We start from the raw sequence: 16,395 nt of genomic DNA, 5'->3' as shown, positions 1-16,395 counted from the left end.
TACCACAGTGAACTCTATACCCAAAAATTTAATTTAATGTAATTTAATTTAATTGGATTTATATACCGCCCTTTCCCGAAGGATTCAGGGTGGTTTACAGGGTAATTTAAAACAAGAAATACAAAAGTTAAAAACAATTAAAATAATTACAACCGTCCCTGAAAAAACAAAAAAAAACCAATTAAATTAATTAAAATTAAAATTCTCAGCCTGGGCCAGAGAGCTCGAAGAGCCAGGTCTTCAGGTCCCGGCGGAATGAACGGAGGTCCATAAAAAGTAGGCAGGATCAAATGGAAAAATGAGCAGGATCAATTTTTTTAAAAAGGATGTGCATCTTTAATACATTGGAGGTACATATAAATAAGCAAAATATTTAAACAAAACCTTTACAAATATTTGCTGCCAAATTTTAGTAGTGGACGGGAATTTTGGTAGCTCACTAAAAAAAAAATCACACCAATGCTATTTAGAAGTTACAATTTATGGCTGGTGGCCCCCCTGAGCATTTCAGTGCTCTTGTCTTCTACGGCCTGAAAGTAACTGTATTTCAACACCTACCTTGGTCCATGAACAAAGAAGCTAATGGGACACCTTTATGGTTCTTCATCAAAAGTGCTGACCAAGGACTACCACCATCGGAGAGAGGTCTTATTCTGGAATCAGAATAATGATAACAAGCATTACTCTTTTTTTATAGAAATATTATTCTAAAGACATAATAAATAAAATGAAGAATGCATCTGTTTTTCCTGCACAGCAGAATATATGGAGACTTTGCTACAACACAGTGCTAGGCTGCATTAACAGAGGGATAGAATCAAGATCACGTGAAGTACTAATACCACTTTACAATGCCTTGGTAAGGCCACACCTGGAATACTGCATCCAGTTTTGGTCACCACGATGTAAAAAAGATGTTGAGACTCTAGAAAGGGTACAGAGAAGAGCAACAAAGATGATTGGGGGACTGGAGGCTAAAACATATAGGGAACGGTTGCTGGAATTGGGTATGTGTAGTTTAACGAAGAAAAGGGTGAGGGGTGACATGATAGCAGTGTTCCAATATCTCAGGGGCCGCCACAAAGAAGAGGGAGCCAAGCTATTCTCCAAGACACCTGAAAGCAGGACAAGAAGCAATAGATGGAAAATAGTCAAGGAGAGAAGCAACCTAGAACTAAGGAGAAACTTCCTGACAGTTAGAACAACTAACCAGTGGAACAACCTGCCTCCAGAATGCTCCAACACTAGAAGTTTTTAAGAAGAGACTGGCCAGTCATTTGTCTGAAATGGTATAGGGTTTCCTGCCTGAGCAAGGGGTTGGACTAGATGACCTCCAAGGTCCCTTCCAACTTCTTCTTCTTCTTCTTCTTCTTCTTCTTCTTCTTCTTCTTCTTCTTCTTCTTCTTCTTCTTCTTCTTCTTCTTCATCATCATCATCATCATCATCATCATCATCATCATCATCATTATTATTATTATTATTATTATTATTATTATTATTATTATTATTATTATTGGACTGATTATGTAAGCCGTAGGCCAGGGGTAGGCAACCTTGGCTCTTTTATGAGCCAATTCCTGGGAGTGTTTTTTTTTCAAATGCAAAGTTTATTTAGAAACTCATATCAGTTGTGGTACTGGAGTACTACATATTTTTTCCGAACTTGTAAAAAGTATAAGGACCAGCTTGTGGTTTTTTTTCAGAATCATAGTTAGTAGCTAAGCTGAAGGTCTTTAATGTAATTGATAGTTCTCAACTTCTTCTAACAAAAACTTTATCCAGAAAAAGCAAACTACCGTGGGACAGCCTTAGATAATTAACTCTTCTCATCCTGTAATTTTGTGCTGGTAATTCATGTTTGCATTTAGTAAGTAGTAGGGGTGTTTTTTGTTTGTTTTTTTAAAAAAGGGTCTCTATCCCCATTTCCAATTTACTGATATAAGTTGCAATAACACAATTGTTGCGTTTTATGTCTATTACTCCCAATGAAGGAAGTACAGAGGTGCCCACTAGCTTGCTTTATTACTGAATATGGTGTGCGAAATAACTTCCGGAACACTTCTATGAACGAGGAACTCTGCACATTCCTCATGCACAATATTTCAACTCTGTTGCCCATGCCCTGGGACCGCACGTAAAGACATATTGTGTGAAAGCCCTAATAAGCAGGCATATACATAGAATGAAGGCTACTGCTAAGCTTGTAAGCCGCCCTGAGTCTTCGGAGAAGGGTGGGATATAAATGGAATTAAAATAAATAAAATAAAATAAAATAAAAATATTCCCCTAGCAATGGGAACTGGATAGTCCGTGAACAAGCAGAGGCTTGTGCAAGCTCACAAAAGACTCTGAACATTGAGACCTAAGTTGCCATATTTTCTCTAGCCAAGATTCTCTTTCCCAAACTAAAGAGAAAGTAGAGGACTTCGATATACTCTCTCCCGTAAATCTGTGCTGTATCTATTTTGCTCCATTTTGTAGGGGATGTTCTTAAGTATTTGGGATGCAGAGCTGAGGAAGAGATTTGGTTTAAGTGTCAGTCCTCAAATTTTCAACTAAATACTTTCCCTTATTGAATCTGAATATTTTGACACAGAGAACTCATGAATATTCAGTCCAACATGTGCAATTGTACTTTTGACTTGTCCATTCGTGCAGCTCCATTTATTTGAGCATCTTCACAGTTGTGTGATTTTCATTGTCTCCCACCCAATGTACATACGATTAAACTTCCTAAGAAGCACAATGCCAAGGAATTTTTCATAGACACACTGTATCGTGCATTCTCATGGTGCCCATCAACCATACCTCTCTTTGCAGTCTGCACGCTCTTTTGTTTGAACTGAGTTTGGTCCCCAAGTGCAGCCTTTCTTTTTAAAGCTTCTTTTCACATCTTCAAATTCTTCCTGGTGATAAGCTGTGCTTTTCCCCCATGTTCGGTTGCTTTCATCTGAGGTTACTGGAAAAAGATAAAAGATCTCAGCAAGAATTCGGCCTCTACCATAAGATTTGCATAACAGTACCACCACAGAGACATTTTTCCCTTCCAAAGTACAGGTAAGAAGATGATCAAATTAAGCAGGCAAAGAATGAATCTACCAAGGTAAGAGGGTAGGAAAAGAAAGTCAATCAACAGATGATGATTTTTCATGCTTTTAATTTTTCTTTATTTTTAGATAAATTCAGATAAGCTACTATTTCTGAATACTTTCGTTAGATATAACTGAAATAATGTCTTCTATGAGAAAGTCAAAACTTAATGTGCAAATATAATATTTCCATTAATCTGAAATCGCTGTAATGGATATCCAAGTAAGTATTCAGCTTATCGCTTTACACCAATTTAGCTAAGAAAGCCAACCAACACCTTGTATTAGTGAATATCGGCTTGCCTTTTGTCTTAACCCCAGAGGGAAGTTCATATTCACTTGTGATATCTACATCTTGTTGGTACACATATATACTGTTTCTTTGCCCATTAGCTGTACTTGAGTCAGATTTGGAAATCACTGAAGAAACAATTAAGAGAATATACATGAATCCATCCAGTGGCACTTTGCCCTGATAGTAAATCAACACCAGTTTCAAAAATTTTCTCAAATAGCAGTCTCAGCGCCCGACGAATGCACGCTAGGAATGGCTTAACAAAGTCTGGCAGAGAACAGCATTTGAACAATTTCTCGACTTGCAACCACAAACGTTGAGCCCCAAAGTTCCATTGCTAAGCAGGACAGTTGTTCAGTGAGTTTAGTCCCATTTTACAACCTTTTTTGCCACAGTTCTAAAGTGAATCATTTCAGTTCTTAAGTGAATCAGGCGTTCATTAAGCAAATCTGGCTTTCCCCATTGGCTTAGTTTGTCGGAAACCAGCTGGGAAGGTTGCCAATGGTGATCATGTGATCCTGGGGCAGTGCAACTATCATAAATACATGCCAAGTGCCCGAATTTTGATCAAGTCACCATGAGGATGCTGCAACAATCCTAAGTGTGAAAAACCATCATGACATTTTTTTCAGTGCCATTCTAACTTTGAATGGTCACTAGGCAAATGGTTGTAAATCAAGGACTACCTGCATACAGTATTTTCATGCAGGACTAGGGCTGAGGAGATTGAGGGTCTAGTTCAGGGGTAGGCAACCTTGGCTCTTTTATGACTTGTGGACTTCAACTCCCAGAATTCCTGAGCCAGCCATACTGAGGAGAAAGGGAGAGGTTTCCATGCTAAGCCATGCTGGCTCAGGAATTCTGGGAGTTGAAGTCCACAAGTCATAAAAGAGCCAAGGTTGCCTACCCCTGGTCTAGTCTTTCCTAAGACCAGAACATTCACTGGGTGATTATGACCAATCACCCCATCTAAGAGAATCCTATTCTACAAGGTTGTAGTAACAAAAGATGGAATAAAATTTATGCTCCTGGGGGAAAAGCCAGATATAGCTAGAACAAACAAATAAATATATAAGTACTTGGTCAACCCTCTTTAATTAACTTAGGCCTACAATTTGTAATACTCCACTCAATAGTTTAATGGCTATTTAATAGTGTGAAATCTCCACTGATGATTTTGTACCACTTATCCAGTCTCGGCAGCATACCTTGGGCATTTATATGATTTGAGCCAGTTTATCCATCTATATAAAAATATATTACTTCGGCATTGCTACACAACTCCTCTTATACTGCACAGCAATGGAAACAGTTCTGAAGACAGCGAGAAGATAACATGACAGCCCAGGCACGATTGTGAGAATGACAATTTTACATATTATTGCATTTTTCTAAATATTCTGGATTATTCCTTAATATCTATAAGTACACAGAGGACACAAAAATTAATTTATACTTCCTGCACACTTTTGAAAACAGTAAAGTTTTTAGGACACTCTAGAATGGGCTGGATGGACTATGGTAAATGGGGATATTGCAAAAAAAAATCAATGGAAGTAATTTGCTTAATATAAAGTTCCCCTTTCTCTAAGAAACCTCTGTAATTCATGTCCCTGGTTCTGATGATTTCCAATTGTTGGGTGAGAAATTTCTAGAAAAATTGCTACCATCATTGTCCAGGGGGGCATCTAATAGTACTTGCTATTCATCTGAGATTATCAATGTTGGGTCCCAGTGACTAAGAAATAGACTCCCTCCACTGGAAGCAAATGAAGAAGGTGGGGGGAACCATATGATAGTGTATCCTAAGATCTTTTTCAATTTGCAAGTTCTAGGAGTCCCAGGAACAATCTAAATGCAGAAGATGGCTATGCATGCAATTTACTTAAGGGCATGGGCATTTTTGAGACTTTCAAGCAATTCTGATAAGTAGTTTCTCTTTTGAATTGAATCGGATTGGGATGAGGGTGAAACCTACACTCTTATCTGCTTCATGAAAGAATTATAATCTCAGTAATTTATTTTGCCTATTTGATGATCTCTGAAAGAAAGAAATCGAGAGCCCAATCTAAATTTCAAAAATTAAATAAATATTTAATATAATCTTAGTGGCTCAGTGGGTTAGGACACTGAGCTTGTCGATCAGAAGGTCGGCAGTTTGGTGGATCAAATCCCGAATGCCGCGTAGCAGAGTGAGCGCCTGTTACTCGTCCCAGCTTCTGCCCACCTAGCAGTTCGAAAGCACGTAAAAATGCAAGTAGAAAAATAGGGACCACTACGGTGGGAAGGTAACAGCGTTCCATGCGCCTTTGGCGTCTAGTCATGCCGGCCACATGACCACGGAGACGTCCTCGGACAAACGCTGGCTCTTCGGCTTTGAAACGGAGACGAGCACCGGCCCCTGGAGTCGGAAACGACTAGCACGCATGTGCGGGGGAACCTTTACCTTTACCTAAACTTTCTATTTCTTGGAGCCTCAGACTGATCATGACTATAATCCTTTTAAATTAAAATATAAGAAATTTACTGGAGCTGATTCACAGAAATTACAAGTGGACTTGGAGGAAAATACGAATTTTCAGAGAAGAGAAAGACTGTAGAAGAAAGCAGGAGTTGGACTTATATCTATGAGAATTAAGAAGCCAAGGAGGAAAAAGGGGAAAAAATATAAAACCAATTTATTTAATTATAATTAAATAATGAGTTGCTATTTCTGGTGAGGCTTAATGGTTATTTGGGTTGGTTTTTTTTTGGGAAATGTTTAACAATGTAATGGACTGGTTTGTAATATTTATATTATTATTTTGATATCTAAGGGTTTATTATTTCTGGCAAAGTTTAATAGTTTTTAATTCTTTTTTAAATGTTTAATTGTTAAGAGACAGTAGAGGGTGACTTAGACTAAATGGAAAGGGAGACTAAATATGTTATTAGCTATTTTTGTAAAAAAAAACAATCTGGATCTTTGCTGATTATTAAGGAGATCCTCTGTTTAGAGATTTAAAGATGAGTTTATAGAAAATGAGGTGAGATATAGAATGAAGATGCAATTAATGTTGATTATACAGTACTTGATGTATATAAGTTTCTTATTAGAATTTCTTTTTTCTTCTTTTCGGGGCTTTCTGCACTTTTAAAATATTTTTTTCTTTTTTAAAATGTACTTTTGAATTAAGTTTTAAAATCTGTTTTATCTAATCCTTAATAAAAAAATATAGAACTATTATCAAAGATTAATTAATTTTTCAATTTGTAAAAAAATATTTTGTTAAAAGTGGATGTGATCCCTCTTCAAATTTCCTTCTACAGAAAAAGTGTCTTGGTAAAGATAAAAAAAAGATATCTGTAGTTGTGTATCAACCATTTAAATTGTGTGATTGCAGTACAACCCAAAGCAGGGGAGAAAATATGCTGCATGAGTAAGAAAATGGCTTCAACTTTACCCAAATAAGTACACGGGTTTTAATGTTGGGAAGAGCTCTCCTTCAACTTTATCTATTAACTCTGAGGGAATAGAAGATAATGGGAACAAAGGATTAAGAAAATGGTGTTCAAAGTGAAGAAAATAATCTTTTGTTTGCAAGACATCCAGGTTGAAAAACTGACAGACAATACTCTCTTTCAGTGCTGGGAAACAGGAGTGATAATTTATTATCCTCAAACAGAACACACTGAATAATTAACCAGCATTAATGACTGAATGCAATGGGAAAATACTGAGATTTAAGCTGAATGTAACACTCCCTTCTTTTCCCTTGCTGGAAAGGACAAGTTGCATGCCAACATACACTGTTCACATTTTTTTTCCAGCCTTTCCAAAGGCAAATGTAGAATTTTTAAAAAATTAAACATTAACATGAAAGCAGAATTTCAAATTCGCCAGACACAACTCAGTTATGCTTATGTGTAATGATCTCACTTGGCCAGTGCACATCTGGCATCCTGTTACTTATAGAAACTGAAAATTGTGCATTTCTCTTTTGTGAATCGTCAAACTCAGTCAATTATCTCTTTGTAATTAAAATAACACAGAAATTCCATATTTGGAATCAATAAGTTCAAAGTTCAAGATGCTAAGAATAATCAACAGACAAGACTTTTGTCAGGTATATATCTTTTGGAGTGGGTGAATGTTACATGGGCAAAAATCTATTCACACAAAAGTATTTCTTCCTCTTCTTGCCCCCCTTTAACCTGCTCTGCCTCAACATCTGTTCTGGGGATTGAGCAATCTTACGGAGGAGAGTTTGGGCAAACGTGAAAAGCTGCAGGGAAACAGCAATCATTCTCTCCAATTCTATCAGCAGAAATCAATTCTGCTGAGGGAAACACATGACTTTATTTACCCCTGACTGTGAAATTGAGGAAACTTCTGGCTTGCCAATTTTGGAAACAAAATGCTTGACTGATGGACCATGTCTTGATCCAACAAGACACCTGTTTATACTACAGAAATGCAAAGTACAAAACTGTATAAGTAAGCAATTTTAAATTTTCCACCTCAACAATTAACAGCTATAACTGTGTGCCCAGTTACAAATGTGCAAATATACTGGTATCAGCAGAGCTGGTAGATAAAATGAGTAACTGCAGTAGTCCCTGCCTTTGACAATGTCCTCTTGGCCGAAGAGCCTTGTGTAACATTCATAAATTCCTTCCTGGAACCTCACTTCTGTTTGGGTCCAAAGTCTCTGGTGAAGGATGAAATTACATATATCCACAACCTCACCCGTACAAAGATATATTTATATTTTCAGTCCTTTGCACAAATGAATACATGTCCAAGGATAATGTTGCAGGATCCAATCTGGCTTGGTCACCGGGACCAAGAGGTGGACTCTTCTAGTGCTTTCCCCATTTATATCCAACTCCAGTAAAAACATGCCTGGCATAATCCTTTTTTCTGCCCTCTCCCTAACTATCTTTTTTTAATGTCCAGCCTGTGAGTGAGATTTATTTTACACCCAGTTGTACGGATGTCAAGTACAAGTAGTCCTCAACATATCAGCACAATTGAGCCCAAAATTTCTGTTGTCAAATGAGATATTTGTTAAGTGAATTTTGCTCCATTTTACAACCTTTCTTGCCTCAGTTGTTAAGTGAATCACTGCAGTTTCTAAGTTAATAATCCGGTTGTTAAGTGAATCTGGCTTCCCCATTGATTCTGCTTGTGAGAAGGTCGTAAAAGGTGATCACATGATCTTGGGACACAGCAATGGTCATAAATATGACTCAGTTGCCAAGCATCTGAATTTTGATCACATGATCATGGGGGTGCTGGAAAGGCCGTAACTGTGAAAAACAGTCATACAGTCACTTTTTTCAGTGCTGTTGTAACCTTAAACAGACACTAAATGAACTGTTGTAAATTGAGGACTACCTGCAATGTTTCCCCCTTAAGCTGATAGCATCCAAACACAGTTGTGAAGTGTGTAAAATCTGTTGTGCTTTGCTATCTATTACAATGACTTAACACTAGAAGGTGTTTGTTGAACATTTCAGGTTGATGTGGCCATTACGCTTTGCCTCCCTGGTTGCATCATATCTGTTGCCATTCTCCATTAATTCCCTAAACAGCCTAACCCAATAATGCTCAGTCGGCAATAATATTAGGTGGTTTAACTATACAGCCATTACTGGTTTAGTGCAATCATGTATTAATAAAGCAGCAGAGTGGTGAATGAATCATCTTCCCTATTGCCTCCTCAACAAAATGCAGAGGAAGCTGGAAGTCAGCATCAACTGCTTATATAAAGAAAAGGCAAGAAGGAACGAAGAAATAAATTCTAAGTAAAATTGTTGTTATTTCTCTTCTGTCACCACCCCCATTTTAAAACATTTTACTCCACTTGGGTTACAACAAAACAGGGTGTAGAAGACTGGGCATGAGAAGAAGCCTAAAGAAGACAGGTCAGGTCATGCTATATTTAATGGATGTTTTTCCACTTGCTGCTGGCATGCAGAAACAGGACGACACAGGAATTACCTAATCACTTTGCCTATCAACTGGTGAACAGGCAAAATCAAGATAACACTATTTGGCAGACAGTCAAAACAGGTGGTAGGATGGGATGGGCATGGAAAGTAGCAAAATAACTGCCTGAATAGTTTTGTGCCAATACAAGTGGAAATACCTTAATTCAGCAATGGGGAAAGGCCCAATTTAAGAAGAAAAAAAGAAAAACAACCGAATTCTATTTTTTCCTCATTTTCCCTGTTAATAGCTTAGCATGTTACGCAGTCTTCTTGTATATTGCTTTTATTTGCTTTGTCTTCCTGAGATGAGTGACAATGTACACATCATACCCAACCAACCTTCTATATTAATCAGGGATACTGACAAAACATTTTCTACAAGGCAAAAGAATTTACATGAATTGACTCTACAAGACTTATGTAAAAGTAAACCTTAGGAATGATTAAGGGAGCATGAAAGTATACAGTCTTTTCCCAATTTATCCAAAGTGCCACATCTGATTAAACAGCCAATTCTATTGTTGTCTCTTGGTTTGCGTGTGTGAGTGGAGGACACCATATTTAGGGACACAAGTGGAGACCAGATGAAAGAAAAATAGAATTAATTTAGTTTGAACTATCACTGTGATGGTTTAACACAGCTTCAGATCAAAATTAATGGTTATATCAGCACCAGAATTTACCATATTACTACACATTTGTAGAATTACTGAAATTAACCAATAATCATTCTTTTTTTTCATTCTGTGATGTTACCCAATGTAATTTTCTGCAGAAATAGGTCACCATGTGATCAGTCCAGTTTTTTCTAGTCAAACAAGTTTAAGATTACACTTAACAGTATGAAATATTTTCAGAGTGATAAAATAAATGGTAAAATGTATCAAGATCAACAGGATAGAAATACTCATTTTTTAAACTTACATTGTATAGCTCGAAGACGAGGAATTATTGGAGGACTACTTGGTGGACTAGAGCTATTACTGTTTAAACTTCTGCGCTTATCTATATTTGGGGAAGCTTGCACTGTGATTTTATGCTGAAAATCTGTTATAAATAAAAAGGACAGGTTAAGTTAATGTTAATGTTTCAAAATAAAATTTCAACAACAGACTGTCCGGCTGCATTATATTAAATAGATACACAATGTTGAATTTTAGTACATTCCTAAGAAAAATCCTTCACTAATAAGAGCTTAAAGACCACATTAACTTATAAGTTCTTTAAGGAAAGCCAATTTGGTGCAATGGTTAAGAAACCAGAAACTAGTTCTGGACCTGCTTTAGGCACAATGCCTTCTGGGTGACCTTGGGCCAGTCACACTCTCTCTCAGCCTTAGGAAAGAATCAAGGACAAGTCAGTTCTGAAATCTTGCCAAGAAAACTGCAGAAACTTGTCCATGCAGTCCGCAATAGTCAAGACTGTCTCAAATGCAGATTAAAAAATGGTTTGATATTGCCAGAGAAGCATTTAGGATGCGAATGGAAACAGATTCTTATAAGCAGAATAGCAAACATCTAATAGAAACAGCACTCGTAAACAGCTCACAGCAGCAGCAGCTCTCAAATCAGTCTGTTATGAAAATACATTGTGTACAAAAAGTAAATTATAGATAATTAACATAGCAACAGTTCTGAGAAAGATGAGACATAATTGATAAACAGCACAGGTTATTGAAATGATGTTAAGGCAGGGGTAGGCAACCTCGGCTCTTTTATGACTCGTGGACTTCAACTCCCAGAATTCCTGAGCCAGCTATGCTGGCTCAGGAATTCTGGGAGTTGAAGTCCACGAGTCATAAAAGAGCCGAGGTTGCCGACCCCTGTGTTAAGGACACAGAAGTGTGAACAGAAACACCACATGGATGTACTTATAAATGCTGTGAAGAATTTTGGATGCCACTTTTTTCCCTGTCTTTCCCATTTTTCCTCAACTTTTTTTTTTCTTTTCTTGCCCCTTTTCTTTGATTTCTTTATTTTTTCTTCCCTACTTTATATTAGTTTGAATTCTTATCTTCTTTTTTAAAAGCTCAAAAAAAAATCATATAAGCTAAGAAACACACACGAATAAAGGAGAGTGTACGTAAAACTTTCCTTTTCCTAATTATTTACCTAATATAATATAAACTTATAAAGCATCATGGGTATAGAGCAGGAAGTGTTTTAATCCATCTCTTTTTCAAATTAAAAATATAATAGCACCTTGTTAGAAAGTATTATAAATTAAGTAATATTAATGCCACCAAAAAGAAGCAATTCTAATTTCATCAGACATTGAAATTTGAGTTGTTTATGTACTTTCATGAGTTCTTCTAAATTGCAATTAAGTGCAAAAAAGAGACAAAAGACTTGAAAATATTTTGTCCAACTAATAGGAGTGTTATCCATCTTTGTTGCCTTTTAGAGTTCTCAAAGGGGTCCGAAGCATTAATATTCATAGAAGTGCATGTTATGGGGCCCTACTTCAAACAATTATCCTCAATATAGTGACATATAAGCTGTTTTCATGAAGTTTTTATACCTAAAAAGTAGATCAGAACTCTACACTGAACAAGCAACACTTCTAAATCTCTTCAGAATTTACTAATTTCTTGCATGCATCTAATAGTGCCCCCTGTTTGGGGATTTGGGATTATGACACCAGGTTTATTCAAGGCAACTTCACTCTGAGATTATGCCATGGAGGTAATGTGATTCTTTTGGTCTAAGCAAAGATACAACATCAAGTGCCTTCAACCAGGCACTTCACCTAACACTGAAGCTTCTTCCTGCCTTTTCTATCCCTTGCCAAAGCAAGAAAAAGTCACATGTCATTGTCAATCCCATGGTTTTTCCATAGGTAACAGTAGTGCACAGAAAAAGGCAAATAGTCTCCTGTTCCATTCACCAATGTTTTGGGAGGCAATGCCAAAAGAAGCTGAACATTGTGTCCTGCAGCAAAAATTTGCAAGTACCCCCAGAGAAGCTGTGCTGAAAAGGAGCTGTGCAAAGCAAAGCAAAGTTGGTTCATTTTGCTTCAGTTGGTTTTGTTTCTAGAAGCGAATGGCACTCACTCGAATCTTTGTCCAAGAAAGCACCCCTCTGGACATCTACCTGAGATGATGCTACTGGATTTAATATGGCAATTCTGAAATTGTCAGCAACTGAATTCAACACAGGACATGCACTACTGTAGTTGTCTTAAATAAAGCTGCTCAAGGTCAGGGCAGGGGAAAGGAACAAACCTGAAGGCAGACTAATTCTGTTCCCATCTTTAAGTTTTAATCGACTTTTTTTAAATTTCCCTTTTCGCTTCTTAACGTTCGGCTTCTCTTGATTTAGCTGGAATATCAATATATTCAATTCACGTTCCAACACGTCAATCTCCCGTTCTGCTAGCTGCTGCTCTCGTCGTTTCAGCAACTCCTCTTGGGATTTCTGATGAAGAGCAGCTCTTGTTAATTCTTCTTCCCTTGACCTCAGCTCCTAACAATTATAATGGAAACAGTGGTTAGAACATTATCTTCTGCCTCCTGATGAACAAGGCGGACCTTCTCACTCCAGTGGTGTCTACCCAACCCAATGGATCTGGCAGGAGAGGCTTGAACTGGGTCCTGTCCATGAGAGAACACCATATAACGGGATCCAGGAGAAGGGTCTTTTTTGCCATGGCACCCACCCTTTGAAACATCATTCTCCCTCCTCCTCCCCCCCACAAGCTCAGATTTGCCCTGACCTTGCTGGCTTTTCCCAAGGCATTAAAAACATGGCTTTGCCATCAATCCCAAAGCCCAACTGGGGGTGATACTGATTTTAGGTTACATTAACTGTGACCTGTTAAAATTATTCTTGGCTGCTATTTCATACTGTGTTTGGTTGTGTTTTTAGTCTGTTTTTTTTGTTTTGTTTCATTGTTAGCTGCCCAGAGTCATGCCTATGAGATGGACGGTCCTATATATTTATTAAATAAATAAATGGGTACATCTATAGTGATGTTAACTGGCAATTATCTAAACAGGAGAACCCCCCACCGTATAACATGTATAAAACATGGCTAATTGGAGGCAGCCTATTTTCTATTTGTAACGAATCTGGCTAAGCTTTTTTCAACTGAAGGTTGTAGAGAAACCTCTGAAATATTTGCAAGAACAAATTTATTTATTTATTTACTATTTTATTATATTTGTATACCGCCCTTCTCCCGAAGGACTCAGGGCGGTTGCACATTTAGCTGCACCATTATCACTGCAAGAAACAGCCGAGGCTTGTAGTTCTATGAAAATAAAGGAACCTTCCTACAATTTCCATAGAGGGCTTTATGACTTATCTAGGATACTGAAGATGAGTAAAGACTGATACTTTCCCACAAGTCAGTGGGGAAGTCTTGGAAACTAGCAGGGAGAAAGTCAGTGGGGAGCATGTGACTATGCTAATAGCAGGATTGTGTTCAAATGATGCTCCAGATGTTTTGGAATTGCACTCAAGGCACCTATTACTCTTGGTGCTATCTTTGCTTCCATTTGCCACATTATTGTTATTAATCAGTATTGTTTCCCCCTATCACTTGGGTTTCTTGCTAACTTCTGTAAGAGATTACAAAGTCTGTGTCTTTGTTATTATTTTAGCATAATTCTGCTGTTGGAGGAGAGAAGAAGAAAAAGTAACCATTTTCTGTAAGGTACCAGTTAATTAGAATGTAACAGACATGGCAGTCCCCCTGCCTGTGAAATTTAAATGTAAATAACAAGATTCAGTTAAACTGACAAGCGTGGAAAGTTTTCCATTAAGATGTGTAAATGAAGAATGTGTAACCTGCTTCATTTTATGTATATGTTATAAAATCGGAGGGATAACAAGCAGGATATTTTTGTTGTTCACTATACAGAATACAGGGACGCGGTGGCTCAGTGGGTTAGGACACTGAGCTTGTCGATCAGAAGGTCGGCAGTTTGGCGGGTCGAATCCCGAGTGCTGCGTAACAGAGTGAGTGCCTGTTACTCGTCCCAGCTTCTGCCAACCTAGCAGTTCGAAAGCATGTAAAAATGCAAGTAGAAAAATAGGGACCACTACGGTAACAGCATTCCGTGCGCCTTTGGCGTCTAGTCATGCCGGCCACATGACCACGGAGACATCCTCGGACAAGCACTGGCTCTTCGGCTTTGAAATGTTCATTCCACCGGGACCTGAAGACCTGGCTCTTCCAGCTCTCGGCCCAGGCTGAGAATTTTAATTTTAATTTTAATTGGGTTTTTTTTTTACTTTTTCAGGGACTGTTTGTAATTATTTTTAATTGTTTTTAACTTTTGTATTTCTTGTTTTAAATACCCTGTAAACCGCCCTGAGTCCTTCGGGAAAGGGCGGTATATAAATCCAATTAAATAAATAAAAATAACTGAGCACTGGCCCCTAGAGTCAGAAACGACTAGCACGCATGTGCGGGGGAACCTTTACCTTTACCTTTATACTGAATACAAAACGAATTTCTAGATTATTTTAATCATTCCTTTATATAGGTTTCATCCTTCTTGCTGCAAGTGATTTTCCTAAGGATGACTATATTGGTGTTGGTTATGACCTTTAAAGCCCTTAATGGCATAGGTCCAGGCTACCTGATGAACTGCATCATCCTGCTAGGACAAGTATGTCCTAATCATGCCAGCAGAGAGGGCCTACTTTAGATCCTATCTGTCAAAGAACTCCAACTATGAGGATAAGGAAGAGCCTTTTCTATTGCAGCACCCAGTCTTTGGAACATCTTACCCTCTAAAGTAAGATCTGCCCTGCCCCCCCCCATCCTTTCACAAGAGCTTGAAGAGCTGGCTCTGCTGGTTGGCCTAGGCACCAAATGGGGAGTTCCACACTGGAAGTCGATGCTGGATTGATGGCAAGAGTTCCCCTCCCCTTCTTGTTCTCTGCTCTCCACCCATCCATCTATTTGGTTAACACATTGATGTATTTTTGTTGTGTTCCTTTTTCATTGTTTATTTTATTGTTCTATTATTTTAGTCCTGTTTACACTCCTTTCATTTTCTTCTTGTTATTATTGTAAACCTCCTAGAATAGCCCCACAGTGAGATAGGTGGCAAATAAATTACACAAATAAATAACTTTGGTTGTTTCCTGGGATGTGGCAAACCAATAAACCAAGTAAGTTTTAAGCATCAGCCTCCAGCGCTGTCTCAATTATAACAATAAATCTGGGGCCCTCATCTGCCCCAAAGACCTATGTAATTCTTAAAATTCTAGGAATTCTCAATTCACTGTTTGGAATGAGGCAAACATATTTACTTAGAAAAAGCAGTGAGGTAGGAAGCATCACATGAGGCTTGAGGGAACTGACAGCCAACTCATTAACCACTCTTTTTTGGGGGGGAAAGGGGGTGTTTTCTAACTGGTCACCAAGACTCTAATGGGCCTTTTATGAATATGAAAGTTTAATAACAGCTATGTTCGGACACCACTTCAAACATGTTTACTACCGCCAAAGTTTGCCTGCCTCAATCAACTCCAAACAAGAAAAAAGTAAAATCAGTGATTTTTAGAATTGCCATACTTTAGAATGGGCTCTACCTGCCAGCATCATAATTAAAGTAAGATGCTCAGAGTTAAAAATAATCTAAATATTAACATAGTAAAACATACTGGAACTCCAAAACATTCAAAGAACTACTCAAACTAACCCCCAACCAAACAGAGGAAATAGATGAACTTTTTGCTAGTCAGCTAACTAAGATATGTAGGAAGCACATCACAATAGTAATGGGGGACTTTAATTACCCTGACATCAACTGGGAGACAAACTCTGCACCAAGTGAAAGATCAAACGGATTCCTGACAAACCTAGCAGACAACTTTGTCTACCAAAAAGCAGAGAAGGGAACTAGGGGATTAGCCATATTGGATCTAATTCTCACTAACAGAGATGAAATGATAGAAGGTGTTGAAACCACAGGAACCTTGGGGGGAAGTGATCATGCAATATTGGAATTCAACATTATGGAAGCACAAGCAATAGAACACAGTAAAACTAGAGTCTTGGACTTTAAGAGAGCTAATT

The 16,395-nt window shown here is 37.9% G+C and overlaps 1 protein-coding gene across 2 annotated transcripts in view; it reads right to left on the bottom strand.

Annotated features, from left to right (window-relative positions):
* The window catches only part of MAP3K21 (mitogen-activated protein kinase kinase kinase 21), a 50,416-nt gene that overhangs the window by 2,928 nt on the left and 31,093 nt on the right, over positions 1-16,395 (bottom strand). Inside the window, exons 5-9 of one of the 2 annotated variants that reach the window (XM_083371521.1) lie at positions 12,584-12,824; positions 10,285-10,407; positions 3,393-3,509; positions 2,809-2,959; positions 559-653 (exon numbers count right to left, since the gene is read on the bottom strand). In XM_083371521.1, coding sequence (XP_083227647.1) covers positions 559-653; positions 2,809-2,959; positions 3,393-3,509; positions 10,285-10,407; positions 12,584-12,824 — 727 coding nt within the window. The remainder of the gene's footprint in view (positions 1-558; positions 654-2,808; positions 2,960-3,392; positions 3,510-10,284; positions 10,408-12,583; positions 12,825-16,395) is intronic. The other variant, XM_083371522.1, reaches the window with a different exon arrangement.

The sequence above is a fragment of the Vipera ursinii genome (assembly GCF_947247035.1).
Source record: "Vipera ursinii genome assembly, chromosome: 1".
Classification (NCBI taxonomy): Eukaryota; Metazoa; Chordata; class Lepidosauria; order Squamata; family Viperidae; genus Vipera; species Vipera ursinii.
Note: the sequence above shows the minus strand (reverse complement) of the source record. Positions and strands in the feature narration are given on the sequence as shown.